The sequence below is a fragment of the Alternaria arborescens genome (assembly GCF_004154835.1).
Source record: "Alternaria arborescens strain FERA 675 chromosome Unknown contig_3, whole genome shotgun sequence".
Taxonomy (NCBI): domain Eukaryota; kingdom Fungi; phylum Ascomycota; class Dothideomycetes; order Pleosporales; family Pleosporaceae; genus Alternaria; species Alternaria arborescens.
Window position 1 is genome coordinate 819,888 of NW_021167858.1, and position 24,313 is coordinate 844,200.

Sequence of the window (24,313 nt, forward strand, 5' to 3'; positions counted from 1 at the left end):
ATGACGTTTGCTGCACAAACATACTTGATCTAAACAAGTCGCAGAGAGTACTTAAATCCCACCGAAGTGCTATACGCCATGTTAGCATTTGCAGTATATTAATTCCGATCACAGCGTATAGTTTCAGGGTGAGGTAGAGCTGACGTCTACCTCAGGCCAAACGAGATGGTCAAGCCCCCATCAACTCCATAGGTGTGGTCCAGGATAGGACAGGGGGCATACGGTACATCCTATCAGGCAGCTGCAATATGAGACTGTACTGGCATGAGCGGGAAAGCGGAGTCATCACCTATGGTTGAGGGGTACATATAAGGGCCAGTTCCATGGTAAACGTGGCTTAGCGAGTACTCCTGCCCTTGAATGCTTTGTGCGGCCGCCAGACCTTCAGCCATTCACGTGTGCGCGCTAGCGTCGATCATTCTTCGGAAGCCGCATACCAGCTGGGCCTGTTGCACAGTCTCCTCGAACCCACTCTCATCGCACCACTGTTACTACACGCACTCAAAGCCCGCTCAACTCCCACGCCGCCACGTCTACTACGACTGCATCTTACGAGGACAACAGTCAACTTGCTCTTTCGTCACAGCACTATACTTCAGCAACTTTACCCGTTCGGCACAGCGTTGTACATCGACGACTTTAGTGTTCCCGATACTAGTGCATGCTTTCACCTCTGTCCTGCGCTGGTTGACCCGACCCCACAACACGCCACCTGAAACAGGAAGTACTGTCAAAGGACATCACCACTCACCATTCCAATTACGTTCGTCTCACAAAATCCTTGACCAACCACGACAGATATACGAACTCCCTCTAGGCACCATGAAAACGTTCAACGACTTGCCGGCAGAGGTGCGCAACACGATCTATGGACAGCTCTTTGACAGATGCCATCCTCAGCAAACACCTGCTGTGTCAGCACTCTTTGGCGCCTCGAAGCAAATTGGTCAAGAGTCGGCATCATATTTTCACCAGCGCAACGCGTTCGCCATCACCGCCGCATCACCTCCAAATGACAGCGCTACCATCCTTCCTCCTATTGCTGATAAGTGGATACGGTACCTCCGTCGTCTCGCCGTATATGCTACAATCTCAGGAGCGAATTCAGAAAGGGAACGAAACATGGCTAACACCATCGCGTCCCTCGCTATCACAGGTGCGAAGTTTGAGGATCTTTACATCCGCATTGATTCGTCACTGTCAAAGCTGGCCAATTCGTGTGTAGACGACTCCATCTTATATGCGCAACACCCGATCACGCTAGCCTTACGAAGATTGCTCGACGCCGATGTTGCAGATGTCATCCGCCTCGAGCTTCACGGCGTCTGGTTTGCCCCCGGTATTGGCCAAGCCCTCCATGCTCAATACGGCAACCAACTCCAATTTGTCGCTGGAGAGAAGCGTGTTATGAATCCGTCTGTCTTAGAAAGGTTTCTCACTGGCTTTCTTGCAAGCTCTCATCTGGTCAAGCTAGGGGTTGATGACGAGGTCATTGCCAAGTCATACTCCCGCGGCGATGACTCCACCCCTAGTACGCCAAGTTCTCTTCCAACCTCTGTCTGTTCGGCATTCCAAGATTTAGACATGTTTTCTGTCACGTCGTTCGATCTCGGCTCAGACAACACTGCCGACAACGAAGAATCAAAAGAAGACACAAACGAGAGTTCGTTCTTCGCTGGTATTGACATTGAAGAGTGGGAGGCTTCGACGCAGGCGGCCGAGGAGGAATCACAGGCTCAGCCTGATATGGAACTCGATGAAGATAACGATGACGAAATAGAAGAAGTATCGCAAGACGAGATGGATGCAATCATGGGGAACATGGAGGATATGGCTCAGCACATGGCGAATGACATCGACATGTCATACATGACTAACTTTGCACCTGACTTGCTCTTGCGTCAACACAATCTTAGTCATCTAATGTAAGGGTGATAACTGTTGTGTTCATTTTTCGCATACTAGCCACGGATGTGGTATGTGAAATCACATGGTACTGGGGGTTTTGGATTTTGAGGTTTGTCTGGACCCTCTCAGCGCACAGCGAAATTCAGCGCCTCTGGACGTCAAACGCTTCTGTAAAGACTTTTTTTATATGTAAACTATCAACCAAGGAAAGGCAATACTCTGACCGGTAATGCTGAGATTTCACGCAAGACAGAAGTTTAGTTCTTAGAGGTCACAAAGACCATCCCTTTTTCGCCGGCTATATCCATGTCATCATGACTGAGTCAACGCCGATGACTCCTAGGAGTTTACAATAGTAATGTCGATTATTCACTTGTCGTTCTTGTTTCGCTGCTCACATTGATGCTTTCGGCGGTCAGTGACGCGGCGCATGATTGAGGCGTGATCTGTATACGAAGCATCCTTGAGCTTAGCGGCTTTCGGCACTAGAAAGCCATGTCACTACCGAAGAACCCTTTCTTTCACTCCCAAGCAAGGCGCAAATCTGAGTCTGCGGCTATAAAAATCCACAATCGCAACGTCAAGCACAACATAGCGATGAATCATGTAGCTCGTAGTTTATTTGCTCCACCAGTTCCACCGAAAGATGAGCCGCTCAGGATCGCTTCCGATGCGACGCCAGTGAAAGAAGAAGCTAAGAAGTCTTTGGACATTTTGGAGAAAGAATGGATGCTGAACGACTGATAGACGGGAGACGTAGAAGCCGGAACATGATAATCGATGACTCGGCAGAACTTGTCGACATACCGTACTCCAGCGAAGGAACGTTGCTGGCTACACAGATTAGTGCAGAGACCAGGGCTACAAAGCGCGATACTGTCGCTGTGCTGATGGATGATATAATTGGAAGCGAGAAGAAGGTATCACGAAGACATCAAGATGTGTTGGAAGCAGCTGCGACACTTGGAGACATGCCAACGCCTTTACGTATACCTAAGAAGCCGGAAAATTCCCCTCTCTACAGTAACATTCCTCCGACTTTGAAGTCTAACAAACTGCATCTCAATAGACGTCCTTCTCTGAAGATCACAACGACTTTCACCGAGCCCAGGTCTCCGCCAATGTCCCCCAACTTTCGTCTCGGTAATTCACAAAATGGTAGGCATTTACACAATGGTAAATATGCAGTAGTACACACATGCATCACGGACTGGAGAAAACGACTTTCTGGTGGCGCAAAAGCGGCTCAGCTGCGGAGTAGCATGCCGTACTCATTTCGGCAAAGCAGACCGAAACGCGAGACCACCACTCAACCCTTGAGTAGTAGGACACTACTGCCTCAGATAGAGCAGCGGTACGCCGCCATCTTTCCAGGGCACAACAGTGTTCATGCATCAGGGAATGCCCAAGAGACATTGCTTCAGCCATCTCAGCGTAGGAATACACAACCTATTATCGTCGACCGCATGCGCGACCCTGATGAGGCCTTTCACGAGTTACCAGCTACTCACAAACGTGCAACTGCTGACTTTAAAGAAGTCATAGCTGCGGCTAAGACATCAAAACCGGAGAATGGAAAACTTGGAAGCTTCGCAAGATGCGATTGTACAGGTCTAAAATCAGCAGCGAAAAGCCATACGGATGGTTTGATAGAACACTTTAAAGGTTTTAGATTGAGGAACAGGAAGACAAGACGGCGTGAGGAAAAGATTGAGGAGGTGAGGAGGTGAGGAGGTGAGGAGGTGAGGAGGAGGTATGAGGAAATGGTCACTGCTAATGCGAGTGCAAGAAGAGGTGACGAACTATGAAGAGTTTTATATGGCAGGTCTGAGTCTGCAGCTAAGAGGTACTTGCTGTATTGTTTTTTGTAAGTAAGCCTTTGCAAGATATGGTGGATAGTTACGGGGCGTGCTGTGAACTCTCAGTTATGACTCTACCCTTATAACAATCAAACAGTAGCTAGACTCTGTGTGTCCTAAAGGGATACTCAACTCTTATCATGTTGCAATTTCCATGCAAAGTTTATCTTCGGGTCCCTTTCCAGGTCCTCAATTGTAGGTGGTATCGTAGGCTGTCTCGCGGGATATTCTTTCCTTGAGGTGTTCCTTGTGGAAGATGTAAGATAGCTGTTATCTGGAACACTTGCGTGTGATGCACAGTTTTCGTTTTTGTATGGTCGAAGATCACCTGCTGCAGACGGGATGGCGAGCTGGTTCGTTTGGTATCCATTGCCTTGCGATTGATAAGCTGGAGAGGAATTGGTCAGTGCCTGAGGCGTAAAGGGCGATGCGCGGGGGTTCAGGCCGTGGCGATTGTCATTCTTTCTTAGGCTGGGACTGTCACTTTTGTCGCCGTTATGGCTGGCGCATGATGACTGCTCATATGTTTCTGAGTGTTCCGGGGCTGCCATGGTGGCGTAACGTAAGTTGAAGATAAGGTAAACGGCTGATAGTAGCTGCACTCAGAACTTCAGTGTAACGCGCTGGGAGTGACATGGGGCGGGAATACGTGTAAGTCAATCAAATCCATCGTTTGCTTTCGATATTTGCCATGTACACGTGCAGGGCAAATGCATGACTCTGTCAAAAGCATTCGATCGTTGACGCGGTTGCAATCCGCATGTCTTTCTTTTTCCACTTTCACCCACTACGAAACCTGTTTGTAATCTCGATCCCGCGACAGCGATGCCACCATGCACATCATGTGGCGCCATCACGATGTCCTCTAACACTCTCTTCTTTGTCCTAAGTACCGGACTTCCTCACATCAAAGACGTCGGGATGACCCTGACCGCGTTGGAAAGTTTGCTTGATACTTCAAAGGGGGTGTGGAAGAAGAGAAAGGGGAGAAGGAGATCTGTTAGACAGGAAGAGACTGTGCCAGAATCCCTGGAAGCAACCAGTTCATACTGAAGGAACGTCTACATGGTCTATTCGGACATCGTGCTCCGATTAGAAAATGCCAGTGGCGCAGATTCACCTCTTGCCATGGAGCTTGAGTATCGCCTGTGGCTGACTAACATGGTGATAGTACTGAACGTATCGCGCCGCATCTTACATTTCACAAAATATTTGCGAAGTTGGTTTTGAGTTGTGGACACCCGTGGAGCTAGTTATTGGGACCTCGGGAGTCACCATTGTATCGCGTATGCGAAGCTTGAGTACTCGACTGTACTACATAGCATGCTAGCAGCAACGTAGTAAAGTGTTCTTTATCTCCAGCAGAGATGATCAGGACCAAGAGCGGAAGACTATGTATCGTAATTCCAACTCGTAATCACCGAGCTTATTTGCTTCAATGCTGACGAAGACGAAATGTTATTTGGCCCACGGGAACAGCGGAACGATCGGAACGCAGCCGCATATTGTGACACCGTGCTGGGAACACGACGTTCGTTGCGATGAACGCCGTTTCATCACAACCATCAACAGACAACGGTGTCGGATGCGGGGGTGGTTCTGCATGTAAAGGAGCCGCAGGCTTATCAGGGGCGGCGCAGATGTAAGGAGGCGGGATGGAGATGTCGAGTGGGTCTAGTAAGTCAGGCGGGGAGATTACTATTTCCAACCAAGCGTCGCCGCAATTTGGACCCTTTGCCACCATCTTCGATCATCTGGCCGCACTGCAAGAGGCTTCGAGCTTGACAAGTACCACAACAGCTGTGAAGATGATTCTTCCCCGGAAAATCCCCATGGCATCACTCTTTATCTATGCGCTGTCAGCCACAGCAGGACATGAGCCGCCACTTGAGCTGTGATGAGGCCGTGGCAGCCGTTTGGCAGCTCGGCAGCAACCGTGCATCAACACCCTTCGTGATGATTCACGGCTCAGCGCCGGGCCGGCATCTGATTCGTTCTAGGACGGCATCCAGAAGCCACTTTGCACCGCCAGTGGATCCTCGCTCGGGTCCGTCTGGCTGCAGGGACGCCGCAAAAGGCTGAAGGGCCTGCCAAGCGCAATCTCGCCGGCGCCCCATGCCACCTCCTGCGCGTCTTGGCTCTTGCTGACGGGTCTCTCGTCTTTTAAAATGTGCTGATCCCCCGAAGCCCTGCCACAGCACGCTGCACCCCCTATCGCCAACAAGACATCTTCGTCTGTCTTCCATCGTGTCGCTCGTTTGGACCTCGCCCACGTTCCTGGATCTACGCTGCCCATGATGATGTTGCCGTCGACTGGAGGTCGGAGCCCGTTGCTCGCGCTTTCGGTGAGCGCTGGTTGTGTCCTGGTATTCATCTTTGCCTTCATGGCTTGGCAGAGCCCTCCCCGTATGGCTTTTCCCCATAGGACGGGAGTTTCGAACTTGTACGTGCTGTCATTTCCTCGTGGCGGAGGCGGAAGGCCTTAAGTTATGCTTTTCCCACGGAGCGGAGCTAACAACAACCCTACAGGGCAGCAGCCAGCGCGCAAACTGACGCAACCATAGGCGAGGTTATCAAGTTACTGTACCAAAACCTCAAGGTTGCGCCAACCGAGCCCTTCATCCGCGAACCGAATGGCAGCCATATCTCTTTGCCACCAAACCCGCGCTACAAGAAGACAATGGGCAGCGACGTCTTGATTCTTGATCTAGAGACACGCAATCTAAAGTCTTCTGAGGCATACCAGAAGGGTGAATACGATTGGCGCAACATCAACCACGTTTCTGGTGGAATTTTCAACCACTACACGTACGCGCTCGTCCATGGATACGATTACAAGTTTGTTCAAGCACACGAATTCGAAGACCGACATGCGACCTGGATCAAGCCCTCTGCGCTTGCCAACTACATCAACGACTACAAGTTCATCGTCTTCCTTGACGCCGACGCTGCTTTCCGCTTCCTACACGTTCCTGTCGAGTGGATGCTCAACCACTGGGATATCAAGCCACACCACTCCTTCGTCATGGCTAAAGATCCCTGGAGCGAGAAGGAGCCCCAATACAACTCGGATCGCTTCAACCGCACCTACACCAACACTGGCTTCATGATTGTACAAAACAATGAGAACACTATGCCGATCCTAAAGGCGTGGCACGAGTGCCCCGACGACACCCGATACGCAAACTGCTCGCAATGGAAGCAACCCCGATTCCACGAGCAATCCGCCTTCGGTGAATATATCCGCTACGACTACGAGCAGTACATCAAGGAGCTTGAGTGTGGTGAGGCCAATGGCTTCCCTGGTGTCGAAGTCAGCAACTGCCAGGGCAAGCTCATCCGCCATTACTGGTTCGACAAGAGCAATGTCAAGATTGACTTCCGGGAAAACATCATGCAAGCAATTACGCTTCCCATACAAAAGATTTTTGCACAGAACACCAGTGGTGTTGTATTCCAACAAGAGCATAATGTCATATTGCAATAGCACCAAATTGCTTTGCCAGCAAAGATAATATATTTACGACGAAAGAGGAAGGCTTATCGCATAGCATAGCGTTGCATTACCAAGGCGTTTCCATTTGGGATGGAGGTATCATCATTATCATGTTTTTTTGGGTTCGGTTAGGGCTTGGTCATTTACGCCCAGATTCAATCTTCCGTCGCTTTCGATTTCGATCTGGGTCTTCCGACGCGATGATACCCCAATACGAGTATCCAGTTCAACAAATCAATATTGTTCGCAATGCCGACGTCTGTTGTGATACCAGATTCTCTTATTTTTCTCATTCGGACCGTTCGGTTGCTTGTCTCTGCTGTAAGACCCGGGCCAGTATCACCTTCCGTTCAAGATTTTGCAGCGTCATCGGTCGTACAGCTCACCGCAATCGATCGCGACCATCAAATGCATCACCACTGGGACGCCTAAGCAACACCAAAACAGGATCTTTGCACAGCCAGCCCGCATGTATCCCGCCACTCTGACTAGCCACGCGACTGCATACTTGCCAAGGCGCTGGAAGCTCGCTAGCGCCGATGATCGGCGGTCAGCCACGTCCTCGCATTTAGGTCCGCTGGCAGGGATTACTAGATGGCCGATGAACTTCCGACGAACTCGCGACAGCGCTGTTCAGGCAGAATGAGGTGGAGATAAAGATGTGGTATCGTGTTCTGTTTATCTTGGGTTTCGAGACGGTGTCTAGCAAGTGCGCGGCCGCTTGTCGATCAGTACGCTTCGGATGTGGCCGGCTGGGACTGGACTTTTGGCTCCGGTGCTAGTAGATTCTGACACGGCGCTATTTGGCCTTGAGGGGATGCTTCTTTGGAAACATGAACGATTTGGGTTTGGGCTAGAGAGCTTAATGGGTATACGATGGTCGTCGTATCGGTGTATCGCAGACTTGGCAGATCCAACCCTGGATGACCATGGTCACATGCGTTGCGATGCGACCTGTTGTCACAACATATGCGCCACTGCTAACAATCTATACAGTTCATCGGAACCTCTGATTTTCATCTTCTCTTCATACTGTCTTGCTCTCATTGACTCTCTTGCGTTTTCCATAACATGCTCAGATCAAGCTGCGGGCACTCACAGTAGATATTTTGGGTCTCTCGGTATCTTCGGTCTTTGACTATCATGTCTTGATTCTTTGAACTGGGTTTACATAACATGACCACACTCTCGGTTGTATTTTGTCCTAACGTGCTGTTATATTGTTGTATTATGCGGCCTAGGTGTGCAGCGTACGTTCCCGGGTGCCAACTCACACCCCTCCCGGTACCCATAATGGCGATCATATTCTCCAAGGATCTCTTTTGAGGTGAAGTCAGGCATTTCTTAATGCCTCGTGTCCCCGATGAGCCTGCATAGAATGCTCGGCCAGCATTCACTGTCATACTAGAGGCACTATACACCCAGTTCATCTCACCGAACTCTTGTATCCACAAATGATGGGGATGGGAAGTATATCGAGCGCCCTTTATCGTATTTCCATTCTATTGAGAGGCTAGAAGAAGTACATTAACTGGCTAATGAAGGGATAGCAACCTGCTATATCTAGCCTTTACTAGCAGAGAAAGTGTATGTCGTGCAATCCTTCCCACTTTGGATGAGCTATAACTTGGAAGCGCCAGGATTAGGAGAATGTTGAGGTCAGCAATGCCAACTACAAGATCAGGTCTGAGTACGGGTTACACTCACCACACAAAACACGACAACCCCAGCAATTCTCCTCTGGCTCTTTTCGACAATACTTGCGGTTGCAAGGCCTGCCTGAAACAAGCTTGGACAAGCTATAAGAATGGCTTTTTGTGCCTACACACGTATTGCTCCTGTTCAACAAGGCTACCCAGACAGTGGTATTGGCGGTACCGCAAGTAGTGTGTTTCTCGTACGTGAGAAGGCGAAGCCTGCCGCTTCTGAGGCTACCCAGCCAAGTTTACCGAAGACTATGTCCTCACCGACTAATCAATCGTCAATATTGGCGCTGAACAGCTTAGTGGGCAGCTACATCACAAATACTCATATGTGCTGCCGGCTCAAGTAGTAGAAACAGACGGCTAATGTCATAAGGCGTACTACTACAGACACCATCTAGCGAATGGACTGACCGAATATTACCCTCAGCTGCGACCACTCGTTGTCCACCAGCGATAAGCAGAACCATGTACACCCGTACCTGTGGAAAGCTATGACTGCGCCTGATTACGTCTCGATATGCCTCCGGCTAAGGACACTCAACAGCCGAATGGAACGCTCAAACTTCAGCACCATCATACTAGTGATTACCCAGCAGCTCGATCTCTTAGGCCATGTCAAATTATTCTCAGGGTGGTGAGAAACATATTTACACGAGGATTGCTAAACTATTTATGGTCAAGCCTAGAACATGATGAGCAGGTTTGGAGGCGACTCGGAGTAGGCTGAGCCAGACAGGAGAGCTCTCTGCGCCGAGATTTTGGTCATTCCAGACCCATGCAGGGTATGTAGTACCACGACGTACGACATTGAGGAGGTGAACAGGCAGGCCAGCGATTCTTCCTTGCCTAGTCATCAAGACTTCGAAGGGAGTTGCAATTGATGTCGTGTGTATGGTCTGATTCGTCGTGCTCGCTTGGCTGGTGTTCCTTCTTTGGCAGTTGGCAACCAGTACTCGAGCATTAGCTAGACGCGACAAAAGGTACGCACAAGGCGGTGGCAGGGTGCAAGGAGAGTGATGCGATACTGGAGTTAAGCGCAGAAATTGGACGTGGGCCAACTCCATGGGACTGACAAGCAATAGAATCAATCGATAAGTAGCAAATGATTGGCAAATCACTCGTAAGAGTACATTACAGGTGGGGTATCTAAACGTCAATATGTACAAAGACCAATCGAAGTATTTGAAACAGGGTGATCCGAGGCTATCACTGTACAACACGCAAACCAGCTGCTGCTCCAGCTACGTTACTCTAAATCCTCATCCAGCAAGTGGGCCCATTCGAGCGGCTGCTGGAAAAGGACCGGATCGATATATGAAAGATCAATGCTTGCATCGCTTCTAGGTACGGCCTGAAAATAGTCTTCCGGCAACGACTCTTGGCTGAGCAGGGTATCATGAGGTGTCGTGTAGGGTGAGGCTTCATACTGTAGAGCTATTGGGCGATGGGAGCAAAGCGATGTCAAGGGACTATGGATAATGGGCTCTTCCATATCGTGTATTATACTCGACCCAGTAGGTATTGGATTGGAGTATGGTGAAGGCGAAGTGTCGAAGCTCTGGTTGCTTAGCTGAGTACTCATACCCGTTGAGCTATGATAGCCGGTAAAAGTCGTTGGCGCAGACGTTCGTCCATATTTGTATTCGGTAGAAGGAGGTCGCAGGTGTTGAAGAGAAGAACATATTTCCCAGTCGGTAGAAGCAGCTGGTAAGCCATTGTAGTCGGCAAACTGGGAGGGTTGAGGCTCAATACAATCGGCTGAGATTGCTGCTTTTACTGTCTGGTAGGTATGATCAATCCGATGAAGATCTTGGCCCCGAGGATATATAGACTTCGTAGCATAAGTCTTGCGCGCCTGTGGCCCAACGATTTGCAATTCCGAGCCGTGGTTGATCCGAGGGGATCTATTATCTGACCGACGACGAGGAGTTGACCCTCCACTAACTTTGCGTGGTGAGCCTACAATCACAGCTCCATTGCCTTGCTTTCTCTTGATGGGATCGGAGTGTAGTCCAGGGTGGTGCTTGCGTGCGTGTTTCAACTTGGCGTCTTTGCGAGCGAATGTCTTGTCGCATCCAGAAACCGTACACCTGTATATAACTTCTCTGACCAAGGCATGCTTGTGCCGGAGATGTCGCCCGAGGTTGCCTTTTGCATATGCGCCAGTAAAGGCAACGTGGCATTGTGTGCATCGGACAACATCAGCACCTGAGGATGGCGGCGCAGGCGACAAAACTGGCGGCGCGCGCGGCAAAGAAGTGTAAGGGTCTGGTTGCGTATTGCGTAGTAGCAGGGAGCCACCGGTGCTTTCCTTGGGTCGCGATGGAATGTTGTTGCCGTACGCTACGTGTGCATGTCTCTCTGGGGACAGTTCTTCGGTTCGATACTCTACAAACTCATCGTATTCGAGCTGAATGAACTGTAAGTATGGAATGTGTATTGAGACCTACGGTGCCTTACACGAGTGTTAATTTGCGACCAAGGCGCAGGCCGGGAGGCCACAGAGAAGTGCTCCACGCTAGCAGGCTGTAAATCATATTTGGGGTACGTCGATGTCGACATGATGGATATGCCGCCTCGCGTATGGTCGTCTAGAAGCTGGGAAGAGATATACCGCTATAGCTCAAGGAGTCAGGCGATCTCTGTGGTAGGGAAGTATGTCGCGTCTCACTGCGGAGAGAGTTCGTCGAGGCAGCTCGTCGGTAGCTGAATGGACCATGACAGGTAAAGTCGGGGTGGTAGGATTTATGTGCGGAACGGTGTTGCGAAGCTACAGGAGCAGATACACCCAATAGCAGTAACCATGATGATACGCCTCCTGTAAATTGTGTAACAGTTCCTCTTCGTCCTCCACGCGTGTATGTTCGTCTCGGAAGGGCTAGCATATGCTCCGTGCGGGGACCGATGGGATGAAAGGGAACGTCGTAGGGCCAGACTAGCGTAGGATTGCTAGTAGCTCTATGGGAGCTTCGACACTGACCAGGATAGCCTTGCAACTTGAGGCATACCAAACGGCCAATCCAACGCCGAGTGCTCATAGATCGTGCAGAGAGAGACGGGATGAGCGCGCAACTGCGCAAGAAAGCTAAAAAGTTCGACGATTGTAAAAATTGTAACCAGGGCGTCACACGACATTGCCGTATGAAAAGGCCGCACTAAAAGCGTAAGCCACGCAGACTAGTACACTCCAGCGTCGAGGCGGTGCACAAGGCATCCACCCTGAGGCATCGAAGTATGCTGCGCTGCAGCGTTCATTTCGCAATGTCGGTGCGGAACAAATCAAGGCCAGGAAAAAGTGTTGAGAGGGCCCACGATGCGTTTTCCCCGTGAGCGCGAGGTGAGTAGCGTCATGGCGGGGTGTTCTTTAGCGCACAGGTCGCAAAAAGGCAACTGTTATCGAGACTGACAGCTGGGCGCAGCGGAGGACTGTGGCGAATTTCTCGAGAAACCGAAGCAACTGTTTGTTATTATGTTACGCTCTTTCGACCCAAGGTTGGGTTTTCTTACCAATTTTTCTCTGCTGCAGTGAGTCGCATAATTTCTATCAACCGCTGGATTTCAAAGTCGGCTAACTCTGGCGTTTCTGACTTTGACGTCCATGGCAATTTTTTGAAGTTTGAAACAATGTACAGCATTCGAGACGCGTCCTTCGTGAACATGGTGGCAAAGGGCTGGTAATTCAACCAACCTGGTGGATGACGTCGGCGGGGCTACCAGATTCGAGGAGGGCGCTTACTGGTATCTCAAGATTGTTTCGATGAGATCTTGGCCTGCACGCCCCGACCTACGTGGCACGCGCGGCGCCATGTCAAAGCGTATCGCATGCTGGAGCGTACAGTAAGCAGCACAAAATAGGTTCTAGTGGTGATTCGTATGATGCATGCAGCTACAGCTTCCCCTGAGACGCGCCGTGGCCTGTCAGGGCAAGATGCCATCTCACACCACACATGTCGATCCCCCCGTCATTCCAGAGGCCTGCATCACGAGCTCTTTTCAAGATGGCGTCGTATTCGGATTTGCCCTTTACACCGATCGTGATCGACACAAGGCCCTCTGATTGCCCTTTTTTCCCTGGGATGAACCCCAATCTTGCGTTTGTGAAAGCGAGCAGGTCACGGATCCGAGCGACGCCGAATATTCCTTCCCACTCTCGCGCGGCCGCTTCGTGACCAAGGTCGCCGGGCTGCAGGCGAAGTACACAGCCTTCTAGCGTAAGGTGCTGAGTCCTTTTCATGCTAGTCGTATAACGCTCGACGTTTGATCCGCAGGCGTGCCATGGAGAGAAGCGAGACTGAATTGGCGTGGGGTTTTTCGGACCGGGTACATGGGAATCAAGTTCAGGCATGATGCCGCCTAGTAGCCCGTTAGCAATAGAGCTGGGCCCACAACTAGTATGCAACCAGTGTCGAACTTACCCTTGATACCCCTCGGATGGTACTGAATACACACAGAGTCTCCAAGATCATGCTCGAAGATGACTCTAGACAGTCCCTTTGCCTCAATGTGCTCGCGCCGCTTCTTCGCGTCTTCGGTCTGCATGATTATCATGTATCCTCCATCACCACGCCTCTCGAGTAATCGTCCAGCGGTCGTTCCTTCCTTAAAGGGCGAGACCACCTCGATAAAGTCGCCGCCGATTGGTACTGCAAGTGTCAGTCGCTGTCGCCGGGAAAAGAGTGTGTACGCACCCAAGAAGTTCTTCAGACCCCATTGCCCAACAGCCGGATCTTCAAAGACGACTTCTGTTCCCAGGACCTGTGTCTGATATCTCCGTCAGTTCTAGACATATGTGCTTCTGGGTTATCACCCTACAATCAGTTGCTTCGCGCGTTCAATGTCCTTCGCGACAAGGGCAATCTGGCGTAGACGCGTTGGGGCAGGGCCAAGACTCATGCTTGCTTGGTGGTCCTTGAAGGATAAACAGAATTGTATGAGACGCAATCGATAGAACGGAACAGTGCTTGTGGGCGATGTAGCGCTTCATTGACGCTTACTCGAGCGCTGCGGCTCGTCATTTGGGCGGTAGCTTCTTCCCCGCATCAGCACCCGCGCCGCGCCAGCTTGCTGCATGTGACAACATCAATACCTGGCATTAGCAGAGTATCGGGTAACATCAGACTCAAATTGTGAATGATCGTAGGTAGCGATATGCAATTGCAGAGGTCTGTGATGTCGTCATATCATGGTGTAGTGATACTTCAACGCGACTGCCATCGGAGCCGACGTGCCGATGGGCCAATGCTTTCGTCTGATCTTCCATCAACAACATCTTCCTTCCTCAACACCGCGCATGTAGAAATTGTCACCGCACTTTCGAGAACACAGAATACCGCAAACAAAATCCCCTCGCAAATTTAGAGAGATGATGACAAGAATCGCACTGATCTTTCTACCCGCTCTCAGCTCCCACTCCACATGCTTCAAGTGTGTTCGTTTACTGGTCGATGGACGTGTCTTTTACTTTGTGCACTTGGATACGCAGTCACCGGATCTTCGAAGGACTTCTCTTACCTAAATTGACTCTCTTCAAATACAGGGTGTAGATTTTAAGATCTTTTATCAACTTTACTTTACTCCACAAGATAGTATGTCTTCTTACGACCTATCACACTACGATGCGCACGCAACGTTTGGCTACCACCCTACCTTAATATTCAAACGTTCCCTATACAGAATCAGCAAGCTGCGTTTATCAAACATCGACTCTACCATACGAGTGTAGGTGTCTGCCTAGCGAAGAGGACTATCAGTGGTAAGCTAAGTTCTGCTGACCACATTAGATTATGTATGGTAGGGTAGGACAGACAAAATCAGGAAAAGACTGTAGCGTTTTACTGTTCTTTATATCTGCCGAGTCTACACTACTCTGTCGGATACTACATGTCCAGTACATTGTATCATTCGACGATCTACCTGAATCACCTCAGACTATCGGCCTGACTGCTGAGAAGACAAGCAATCATGTCGCACAAAACTGCCTTGCGCGTGGAGTGCTCATGGTGCTACAGTTTAGTAGCCATTCTCTAGTCTGCGAAGCTATGAATGACGAGCCACTTACAACTACCGTCACGCAGACGATGCCATAATCTCACCCGGAGTGAAGGACTACAGACCAGGTTGCGGTTTGCAATTGTCTTGAGCTTCTCATTGAGAACATTGAGAACAAGGGATACTGACTGCAGAACGTCTATCGACCGAATTGCTTCCACGCGAGGAGCATATCCAGAGAGACTACCACAATATACGTGGAAGACCGTTGTATCACGCAAAAGATCGTCCTCTCTGTTCATTCTGGATCTTGGCTCTAGTCATTAAGTTCGGCAGGCGCCTCAAAGCCTCCTTGGTTGCAACAGCACTGTGGTCCATCTTCAGTGCCAGGACGTCATAAACGACTGCTGCTGACGCGCCGAGCTCTTTTTCATGAATACGCAAACGGATTCAGACATTTCCACGCGCGTTTTTACGCGTTTTTTCGTGTTCTGTGGTTCTCTGCACGTCTTCTCGGCTTCACCACGAAAGCTCGGTTCACGTGTCTAGGTGCTCACCTGGATATTCTGAACCTTCGCTGCAGTCACCCTCCATTTTATCATCCTTTTGCAATTTTCCTTCAATTTCGAATAACAGATTCAGCTTCTCGTCACTCTTTATAAAGGTCGCTGTTTCCACGATTATCCACTCTTTCTTCGGCCATTTCCTCGCTTGTATAGTGGGTCGATTCGCCTATCCGTTCTGTTCTGTGTTTTCCAGGTTAGTACAATCCTTCTCTTTTCTGTTTTTGCTTTGCTTTGTTGGAGGCGTATGGGGTTTATAGCTCTACAGTGAGCTTGTCAAGATGGCGGACTCTTTCGACAAGTATTTCTTCGAGATCGCGGTTGCAACACCACTTCCCTTCATTGGAGACGGAGGCGTCGACAACGACAGCAACCTCGCGACCACAAGTTCTCATACTCGTTCTCAACTTTCTGCCGTTCCGCGGTCCTTGATGATTCGGCCCACTGTTCTTCCGTCACCTGTTGTCAAGGAGCCGAGCAAGAAGCGCAAGCCAGATTTCAGCATCTTCGTTGACACAGATACCGCCAATGACACCTCAAGGCCTATCTCCACCCCGAAAAGGTCTAGGACGGGTATTCCGCGCACTCCGTTGAGCAACATGACTTTCTCTACTGCTTCCACACCAGCGCCGTCTCCTCGTCTTCCTGACATCCCATTCCCCTTCTCGGCCGCCGACCCCTACTGGGAGAACATTGAGAACCACGATTCCTACATCAGAACTCCTCCCGCGACACCGCTTGGACCTCCTCCTACGCCGACAGTTCCTTCTGGCCCACCACCTCCGCTGTCCGCACGCACCCTTCGTCCTCGCCGCGCCCGTGCTTCTTCGTCAACGAACCTCCTTCCCCCGGTCAATATGCTTGCCTACGAGATGCTCGGTCTAAAAACTTGGAGAGTCAGCTCGGTCGGTATCAACCTTGCCTATCACAAGGCAGCCGCCACAAGCCACCCGGATAAGGCCGCTCCCCAAGAGAAGGAGTATGCAACGATAGATATGCAGCAGATCAACGCTATCAAAGAGATGCTGCTGGACACGGAGACCCGCACCAAGTACCACAGGGACGGGGTCATACCTTGGGTCATTTGAGATCCTAACGTATTGTTGTCAAGCTAATGATACGATGGCCATGGTACGACTACAGTGCTAGGTTTGTACAAGAGATGCTGGAGAATTGTTGACAGGATTTTGCCGCCTGTGGCATACCAGAAGTTCCTCAAACAGTTGATACGATGAGTATGAGCATGATGGTTAGAGGCCAGTGGTAATGATGCGAAGTTGTTCAGCGTGACGATGGTGACTAATGGGCGGTGGTGGGAGTATTAAGTACCGGGGGAAGATGCTTGCTTTGTTGCGTTCACGACACCTACTTCTAGTCGCTACATCCCAAAATTCGTTATGATAGCTACGTTTTATGACGCACGACGCGCAAACGACAGCTACGAATCTTGTATGATTAGCGTATCACATCCTTTTGAGACCTCGGTTATATAATGGGACGTGGAGTGGTCTTTGCAAATTGACTCGGTTTATCAAGAAGCTCACCGTTACACTGATGATGACACATTCCTCTGACGTATTTTTGTATGTCTACATCGTGATGCGTACACTCGTCGTCTCAAGGAATACCGACACTTCAACAAAGAGTAGGGCTATTGAACATGTCAATCTCGCGAATCATCTTCGGATCGATCTGCCGAACCAGGCGCATGAACCAATGTCAGCATGACTGCGTTATTCACCACCCTCCTGCCCACATTACGCAAATCGAACACTGACAGTATAAGCCACGACAGTCAACTGAGTTGAAGAATAGCCCAAGACATGGAGTAGAGTAGATATTCCCGATCCTTGAATGGAATTTTTGTCTGATATACTTCATAGATCGTAATCAGGCTGGTAGCCCTAAATGCTCATCATTCGCTCGACAGAATTTTCGCGCGAAATGCAACTCCGTGTAATATGCTTCGCTAGTAACAACAACAACAACAAGTGACCTCCCATCATTCGTCCGTGGCAGCGCCAAGGAACTGCTATGGTCCGCACCTCCGCGGGGCTGAGATGGCTGCTCCGCGGGGCTGAGATAGTAGCCTCGCGGCGTGTTTTAGCCACGTCTTCGCTTCGTGCGTATCGGCCGTATCGCATGTTTATTCAGTATTCCTCCGTCCTAATCCTAACGTACGAATCGGCGTTACTGACATATCCCCTAAAACTGGGGCCCACACTCCAATTCCCTAAATCCCTTGCGACTTCCTTTGCCGCATCGCATAAATCCACCTGCCCCGTCTCTTCATTTGTACAGAGCGATTCGCCCACGGCAAAAGACCAGTCGCATTGGAGATTTATGCTCAAGTCCATCATCCACTCCATGCGCTCCTGCATAGCAGGTATCTGAACAACGAGTTCCCGGAACGCGGGCCAGACGATGAAGTCGACAATATTGATGTGTGGCATAAAAAGTTGGTTGGGTGTAGGGCGAAACCATTCGGGGATGGCGTTGTAGGTTTCGGGGGACGGTGATATCATCCAGCGCATGAGACACCAGAAGAGGTACATGGAGCCGAAGCATGAGAAGGTGTTACCTATGGATTGTTAGTAAGAGAATGAACTAGCGTGATGTTTTGTATCACACGTACCTTTCATGTAAACGCCATGTGTCATACCAACCGCCCATTTGGAAAGTATTCCCGAGTGGGTGTACACTTCCTTGTCCCATAGGGCTGCAATGTTCGGGTGTATCTCGATAATCTGCTCTATCGATACCCCCATGCTGATTAAACTTGTAGCTTGTTGTAGTATACTGGGTACTGCGCGTTTCAATGACCCAGGGTCCGGCATTGTATTGATGGGCAACATAGCCCACGTCGGTAGAAACAAGTTACTGATCTGAGTGTCTTGGATGTCGCCTGGGTAGTGGTTGCTTCGGATACTACTGGAGAAGGGCATATTGCCAAAGAGATTGCGGAGGTTGAGGTTTGGGTGTATTCTGATAGTGTTTACCATGGGTTGGCGACCAGCGAGATGTGTAGGGTATATCGATCGAATCGTGTTCTGTCTGTGTGGCGAAGGTCTTCGACTTCGAGACGGTCTTGTGGATGACGGCGCTGTGTTCCGCATGGTATCGAGGCTTGACGCATGCTGTAAAAGCCGTGGGTCGATCCGACTATCCTGGAGATTATCTTCATCTTCACTATCTTCTTCGGCTTCATCCCGCGCTAGAAGATAGTCATCGCGATCGAACAATGGAACTAGGAAGCTTTGTTCCTTCGTTGCATCTCCGGTAGCTGGTTGCTTCCCTTTGCCCGATGGTGCAAACGAGGATGACGAAATACTTGCAGAAGGTGACCAGCCCGCGTTCTGGCTTGTAGGTGATGCCAAAGATATAGAAGAACCCTGTCGAAGCTTTGAGGCACTTTTACTCATATCAAACACCGATTCGTGACTCATACCGCTTCCAGAGGTGTCCGTAGACTCCTGGCCCAGTAAGCTGAACCCGGGTTATCAATGTGCTGTAGCCAGAGGATGCTGTGATCGAGTGATGCATACCTGGGGGGATGGCCGGATGTCGCTGGGGATGCTGTCATCGGGAGGGTCTTCGCAACATCTTCGGGTGCTTCACCGAGTCTTAAACGAGCGAGAACAGCGGCGGCTTGGTCGTCAGTGCCCGAGCGCAGTGAGGTGACTATGCGCTTCAGATCGTCCAGCTCGCCAGTCATACTGTCTCTCTTCATAATCTTCATGCGCTCAGCTCTCGAGACGCCTTCGGCGACGTCATATTGACATGATAGCTTGTTCTCCTTGCATCGATTGCATTGGGGTCTTGTGCCGTCACACTACACATAGGCGATCAGTAGAGTTCGAGGGGGCAACGAAATATGGGCAAAAAGCCTACCTATAGGTAGTATCACATGCTGTGAGTACCTATAGAAGAGCGCCAATCAGGAATACATGGGTCTTGGATACTTGAAAGTATCCTCCGATACTTCGCAGCACTGGTGAGCATGGTAGCATGCTTGGTAGCTATGCGAAAGACCTTCAGATACTCCAGGGCTTGGTTATTGCGTGTAACTTGGTCTCACGTACCTTGGCCTTCCCATTTCGGCACTGCACGCACGCCACAGCAACGGCCTGTCGCTTCTTCCGCCTGTCTGATGTTGGGCGTCGCTGGCCAGGCTCGTCTGAGGCTGGTGCGATACTTTGCCATCGCTCCGAGGGATCCATGCCGTCAATGTCGAGGTAGTGGGCGAGATGGCCAAGCTCACAGAGATCCCAAAGTCGCTTGTGGAGCCGGTGGAGCCTAGGCGACGGATGCGTGAGCGTGGTCTGCAGGCCGTGTTGTTGGGCGTGGCTCGCGCTCTGGAGTTGCGCTTCCTCTGTCTGTCACCATCTACAGCGGTTTGCCACTTTCTGTCGCAATGAGAAAACTCGTCGGTGCGCCACGGGCTTTCTGCCTTGGAATATCTGAACAGATCGCATTTGCGACCGAGATCGAATTTGATCGAAAGCTCGGTACAAATGGCCGACAAGAAGCTTCTCTCGGGAATGCTCCCCTGACCAATAAGATGCCATGACGCACCATCTCACGTGCTGTAGAGATCGGTCCAGAAAAAGACGTAGAAAACTGTTACTATAGGAAAGAGGCGAAGGAGAAAAGTGTAGCAGCGTGGAAACCGCGACTGCGTTCCAGACGGAAGAGGGTTGCTAGCCTCGGCGGCACATGTACGGCGGCGATCCGGGTCCAGATGTACTGCGCGCCATCGTTCAACGGGTTCCAGGCTCGCCAAATGACTAGAAGAGCCTCTAACGGCAGTTCCTGGTGTGCGAGACGACAGGGAATGATTGGACGGCATACAGCGACAGGTGTGGTGGAGTGGAGGTGGCTGTGCGTGTCGTGCTGACTCTAGTCCCCTTGCAACCGAGAAATATCTCGCATCGAAGTGTGACGTCGTGCCATCCACAGCGTCTATCAAACAACCTTCTCTTGAACTTAGCAGGAACAATATGCATATGCCAGCAAGTACGGCAGTTGAATCGGTAAAGCGTCGTCACCATTGAGCTTGCCCCGTGGGCCATCCCTCATCTCTGTATGACGATCCGACCATTGAGAAAAAAGGCAAAAGCGCATTGCGACCTGGAGGAGCTGGCGGACGAGGTTCAAATAAGCCATGCGCGATTGACGTCACTGTATGCGCTCCGGGGTTACTTGAGGGTGCCACGATGGCAAATTTAAAGCCTAGACCACCTCACTCGTCAGTTTAACGACTGAGAATGCTGCTGTTGCACGCATCGAAAAGCAGTGCGCAATCGGCAGGTGTTGATTGTGGTGACATCGCACAGAGATCGCATGATCATCAACATGAACATGTGCACATAGGGCTACGATGTTGGTGCGTTTTCGTACTACATCTCAGTCGTGGTCGGCATCTGGGCCCGAACCGCCTCATTCATCGAGTATAAGATTGGCACATTCGGTCATAGCAGATGATATGCATTAGCCTAGTAATATCGGACTAACACACTTTCCTGCTCCAAATCCATATTTCAAGAAGAGATTGTCATTAAGCCTTAACGTTTCAACACGTGACTGTCGTGACGAGTTCTTCTGACCGGGCTTCAAGCTGGTTGTATCGTGTAACTATGTCAGCCACTAGAACTTCGCTAAACATGCCAATTCGCCGACGCAGTTGGATCCACCTCGGTAGGCCCTGCGCCGAAGTCTCGGCCTCGGATTTCACACGCCAAGCTATTCAGAGCGACCGCTCCGGCTCCATACGAGATCCAGAAACCCTTCGACCCTTCGTAGGCTGAGAGGATGGCTGCTAAATGAGGCTCCGCGAAGGTCGTCATATGGACGCAGGGAGATGACTTCGTTACGAACTTTTGTTTGACAAAACAGCGGTCTACACAAGTGGGTACACAGTAACAAGATTTATAAGGTAGGGTACGTTCGTAATTGCAGCCGGATCTAAAGAACTCCTAAACTCCTCGCTATAACAAAGGGGATCATGTTTGCTTTATCTCGTGTGGTACAATTCCGCCACTGGTGTATCAAGACAAGTAAGCAAAAGCAGTAAGTTCCGCGGTATCGAGAGCCCATAACATCATCCCTCCACCCACTTAGGCGCGATTCGATACCATCTCAACGTCCGAAACAGATGTGTCCATACTCTTACCCCGAGCAGCTCTGTTCTTGCCAATTGTGTTACCCAGTGCTGGGAAGCAGTAGCCGGGATGGAACACTGTAAGTACCAGCACACTCAACACGATCATGGCACCCTCCAGGATGATGAATTCCGTCTCTTCGCGCATGAGTTCGCTCCTCCAGCCACCGGTAAGCTCTGGGATACGGTAGACACATCGAACGTAGATGCCCAAGAAGGCAGCGATGATGGCAAAGATGAAGCAACGGAATGATGTTTTGTGGAAGAGTGTCATTGCTTCGGCGGACAGTTGGTTGCGGCGGTTGTAGGTACGGATGGCATACTCGGCGAGGAGGATGCCAAAGCAAGACAGAACGACAACCTGGAGGACGACACCTGCGACCATGAGGTTCGTTCCGATGTCTAGCAAGTCGGATCCCGGATCTGCCGTTGCAGCAATGCCACCGCCGGCGCCTTGGAGAACAAGCGACAGGATATCACCTGTGATGAAGATGCGAGTGTACCAGACCGGCGGCAGACGCGACCACGACTCGCCGAAGTTGATGACGATGTGTTTGAGTGTAAGGTATATTCCGGCGGAGATGAAGGCGGGCGAGATAATCAAGCAGCAAATCTGCATCTGAAAACCCGTCTCGTCGAAGGGGTTGTTGTACATGATAAGACGACCAGCGTAGCCGACTACCTCGCCCAAGCAGCCCAGGCTGAGAGCAATCTACAGGACATTAGATGCGTCTTGCTAATTAGAGAACTGACTCACCATGTAGGTCCACGTCTTGTATTTGATGCCTAGCCCAAGCTGGATGATGAGGCAAAGGGCGAAAAAAGCCGTGAAGAAGGCGTTGGCGCCGAGACTAGGATAATAGCCATAGAGTGTACCTTCGACTGGACATTCAGGGCCAACCTCGATGCACCACCAAGGAGCAGATGGTGGGACAGTCATCGTGAAAGGGGTTTGCCGCGTGGGGAGGTCGTTGCTGTAGGGCTGCAGAAGATCTAAGGCGACTGAAGCAGAAGGATATCTGTGAGTGGCCGAGCGCGGTGCGTTGTTGTGTGATGGGGAGTTGTTGATGACGGAGGCTCGATACCTTATAACTTACAATCTGATTCACAGATGAGATGGTGTTTCGCACCATGCACCGAATCCGAACATGGCGGCGCATGTATAGCCCCAGCCTGAGGCAGTGTGGGATACGCGTTATTCAGCGGTAACGTTTGCTAGTCCTATAACAGCCAAGGATGCGAAATCTATGCAGGATGCCTTCTGCTACAAGCCACCCTACCGTCATCCATCTTTCGCGAATTGGACCTGGTTTGGTCTAGCGGCATCGCTTCGGTAGCCAAGGCGTCCGAATGTGGGTATGATTGGGTGCGTCATGAACGTGGGCTGAGCAGTTGTCGACAATGGAAAATGCTTCACCGGATGCTATTGCTTACTTCCGAATCACGTCTCATTTGCATAGATTGATTGAGAGTGTATGCGGATCGAGTGTTGGACGTGGTGTTGTGCGATAACATAACCGCGCAAAGCGACACCGAGTACAGCACAGCATAAGGCAAGCGATGCGCCAGTTTCAGTAGACTCTACAGTCTATTCGCTGTGTTCTGGGATTTCAGAAGCATACGCCTTGCGCCATGCTTACATCTTGACGTGGCCTGCGGAGGAACTTTAAGGCCATCTCAGGAGATACGGTGAGTCCACTAAGCCACAAAAAGGCCAGACGAAGTCCCATTCGACAATGGAAGAATTCTGGTGTTATAATGGTGAGGTCCGATATTCTGCAGTGCTTGGGGCCTTGTCGTCCCGGTTACTCGGTCTTCGGTCGACGAACGCTTCCTGGTATGCCTCCTTGCAACAGCGCCAACCTTGCGCCGCCATCTATATCTGTGTCTGTTCCTGGCAACGGTGCTACAGCATACGGAGTCTGATACCCTTCACCTCTGCCCTCTCGTACTCAGTCGCATTAGGACAGAGTGTCCAGAGGGTTCTGTTGGGGATCCAATGAATGCGCCTTCTTTTCATCGTTGTCAGATCTAGAGACTTCTTTGGATTGATCACGAACCCACAGCTGTAGCGGGGTCAGAATCACGAGATCAACGACAAATCAGAAGGTTGAATGGATGAGTTGCATCTCAGGAGTAAGGTCGCTACTGTTCGTGTTGTGGGCCAAAGCGACGGGAATCGCGAACCCGCTCGGCAATTCGGCCTCCGTCTCTCCGATCTTCTCTAGCAAACACCTGTGCGTACACATCTCGTCTCTTTTTCGCAGCACTCGCTGTCATGCCAAAGATCGAAGGATCGCGATTCACACTGACGGCGCGAACAAACCGGACACCTTGAGCACCTCAACAGAGTACGAAGGTGAACATTCTCCGGCTCGGATCCATCATGGCATTCACCGCCGGGCGATGCTAGTATCGTGCAGGCCAAGGTTTCGCATCGCCCAACGAACCCAGACTCGTCGCGATGTCGACGTCGTCTATCGCATCAGTTTGAAGCACCAAGTACTCGGTCGGGCTCGACAAATTCCATCGTCCAGGTACTATATACGCCATGAAGATACCTTTTCCCCATGGAACGTGATCGGCTATCTGCGCAATCGATGGTCAGGGGTTTAAAATGTTGGGAAAGACTA

At 50.7% G+C, this 24,313-nt stretch overlaps 7 protein-coding genes across 7 annotated transcripts; 3 read left to right on the forward strand and 4 right to left on the reverse strand.

The window, feature by feature from the left end:
- Positions 1-822: 822 nt before the first annotated feature.
- On the forward strand, positions 823-1,929 carry AA0111_g1758 (hypothetical protein; the record flags this gene model as incomplete). The annotated part of the gene is made up of 1 exon (XM_028647452.1): positions 823-1,929. One exon carries the CDS (start codon positions 823-825, stop codon positions 1,927-1,929), a length of 1,107 nt encoding a protein of 368 aa, XP_028510470.1.
- A 4,135-nt stretch (positions 1,930-6,064) lies between these two features.
- On the forward strand, positions 6,065-7,254 carry AA0111_g1759 (hypothetical protein; the record flags this gene model as incomplete). Its single annotated transcript, XM_028647453.1, has 2 exons — positions 6,065-6,210; positions 6,297-7,254. 2 exons carry the CDS (start codon positions 6,065-6,067, stop codon positions 7,252-7,254), a joined length of 1,104 nt encoding a protein of 367 aa, XP_028510469.1.
- Positions 7,255-10,215: 2,961 nt separating this feature from the next.
- AA0111_g1760 (hypothetical protein) lies at positions 10,216-11,531 on the reverse strand (the record flags this gene model as incomplete). Its single annotated transcript, XM_028647455.1, has 2 exons — positions 10,216-11,379; positions 11,430-11,531. The coding sequence occupies 2 exons, from the start codon at positions 11,529-11,531 to the stop codon at positions 10,216-10,218; spliced, it is 1,266 nt and encodes a 421-aa protein (XP_028510827.1).
- Positions 11,532-12,855: 1,324 nt separating this feature from the next.
- Positions 12,856-13,862, reverse strand: AA0111_g1761 (hypothetical protein; the record flags this gene model as incomplete). The annotated part of the gene is made up of 4 exons (XM_028647456.1): positions 12,856-13,322; positions 13,385-13,612; positions 13,658-13,730; positions 13,782-13,862. 4 exons carry the CDS (start codon positions 13,860-13,862, stop codon positions 12,856-12,858), a joined length of 849 nt encoding a protein of 282 aa, XP_028510828.1.
- Positions 13,863-15,801: 1,939 nt separating this feature from the next.
- Positions 15,802-16,608, forward strand: AA0111_g1762 (hypothetical protein; the record flags this gene model as incomplete). The annotated part of the gene is made up of 1 exon (XM_028647457.1): positions 15,802-16,608. One exon carries the CDS (start codon positions 15,802-15,804, stop codon positions 16,606-16,608), a length of 807 nt encoding a protein of 268 aa, XP_028510829.1.
- Positions 16,609-17,670: 1,062 nt separating this feature from the next.
- On the reverse strand, positions 17,671-19,740 carry AA0111_g1763 (hypothetical protein; the record flags this gene model as incomplete). The annotated part of the gene is made up of 4 exons (XM_028647458.1): positions 17,671-18,101; positions 18,156-19,006; positions 19,066-19,352; positions 19,603-19,740. The coding sequence occupies 4 exons, from the start codon at positions 19,738-19,740 to the stop codon at positions 17,671-17,673; spliced, it is 1,707 nt and encodes a 568-aa protein (XP_028510830.1).
- A 1,896-nt stretch (positions 19,741-21,636) lies between these two features.
- AA0111_g1764 (hypothetical protein) lies at positions 21,637-22,620 on the reverse strand (the record flags this gene model as incomplete). The annotated part of the gene is made up of 2 exons (XM_028647459.1): positions 21,637-22,392; positions 22,438-22,620. 2 exons carry the CDS (start codon positions 22,618-22,620, stop codon positions 21,637-21,639), a joined length of 939 nt encoding a protein of 312 aa, XP_028510831.1.
- Between the last annotated feature and the right edge of the window lie 1,693 nt (positions 22,621-24,313).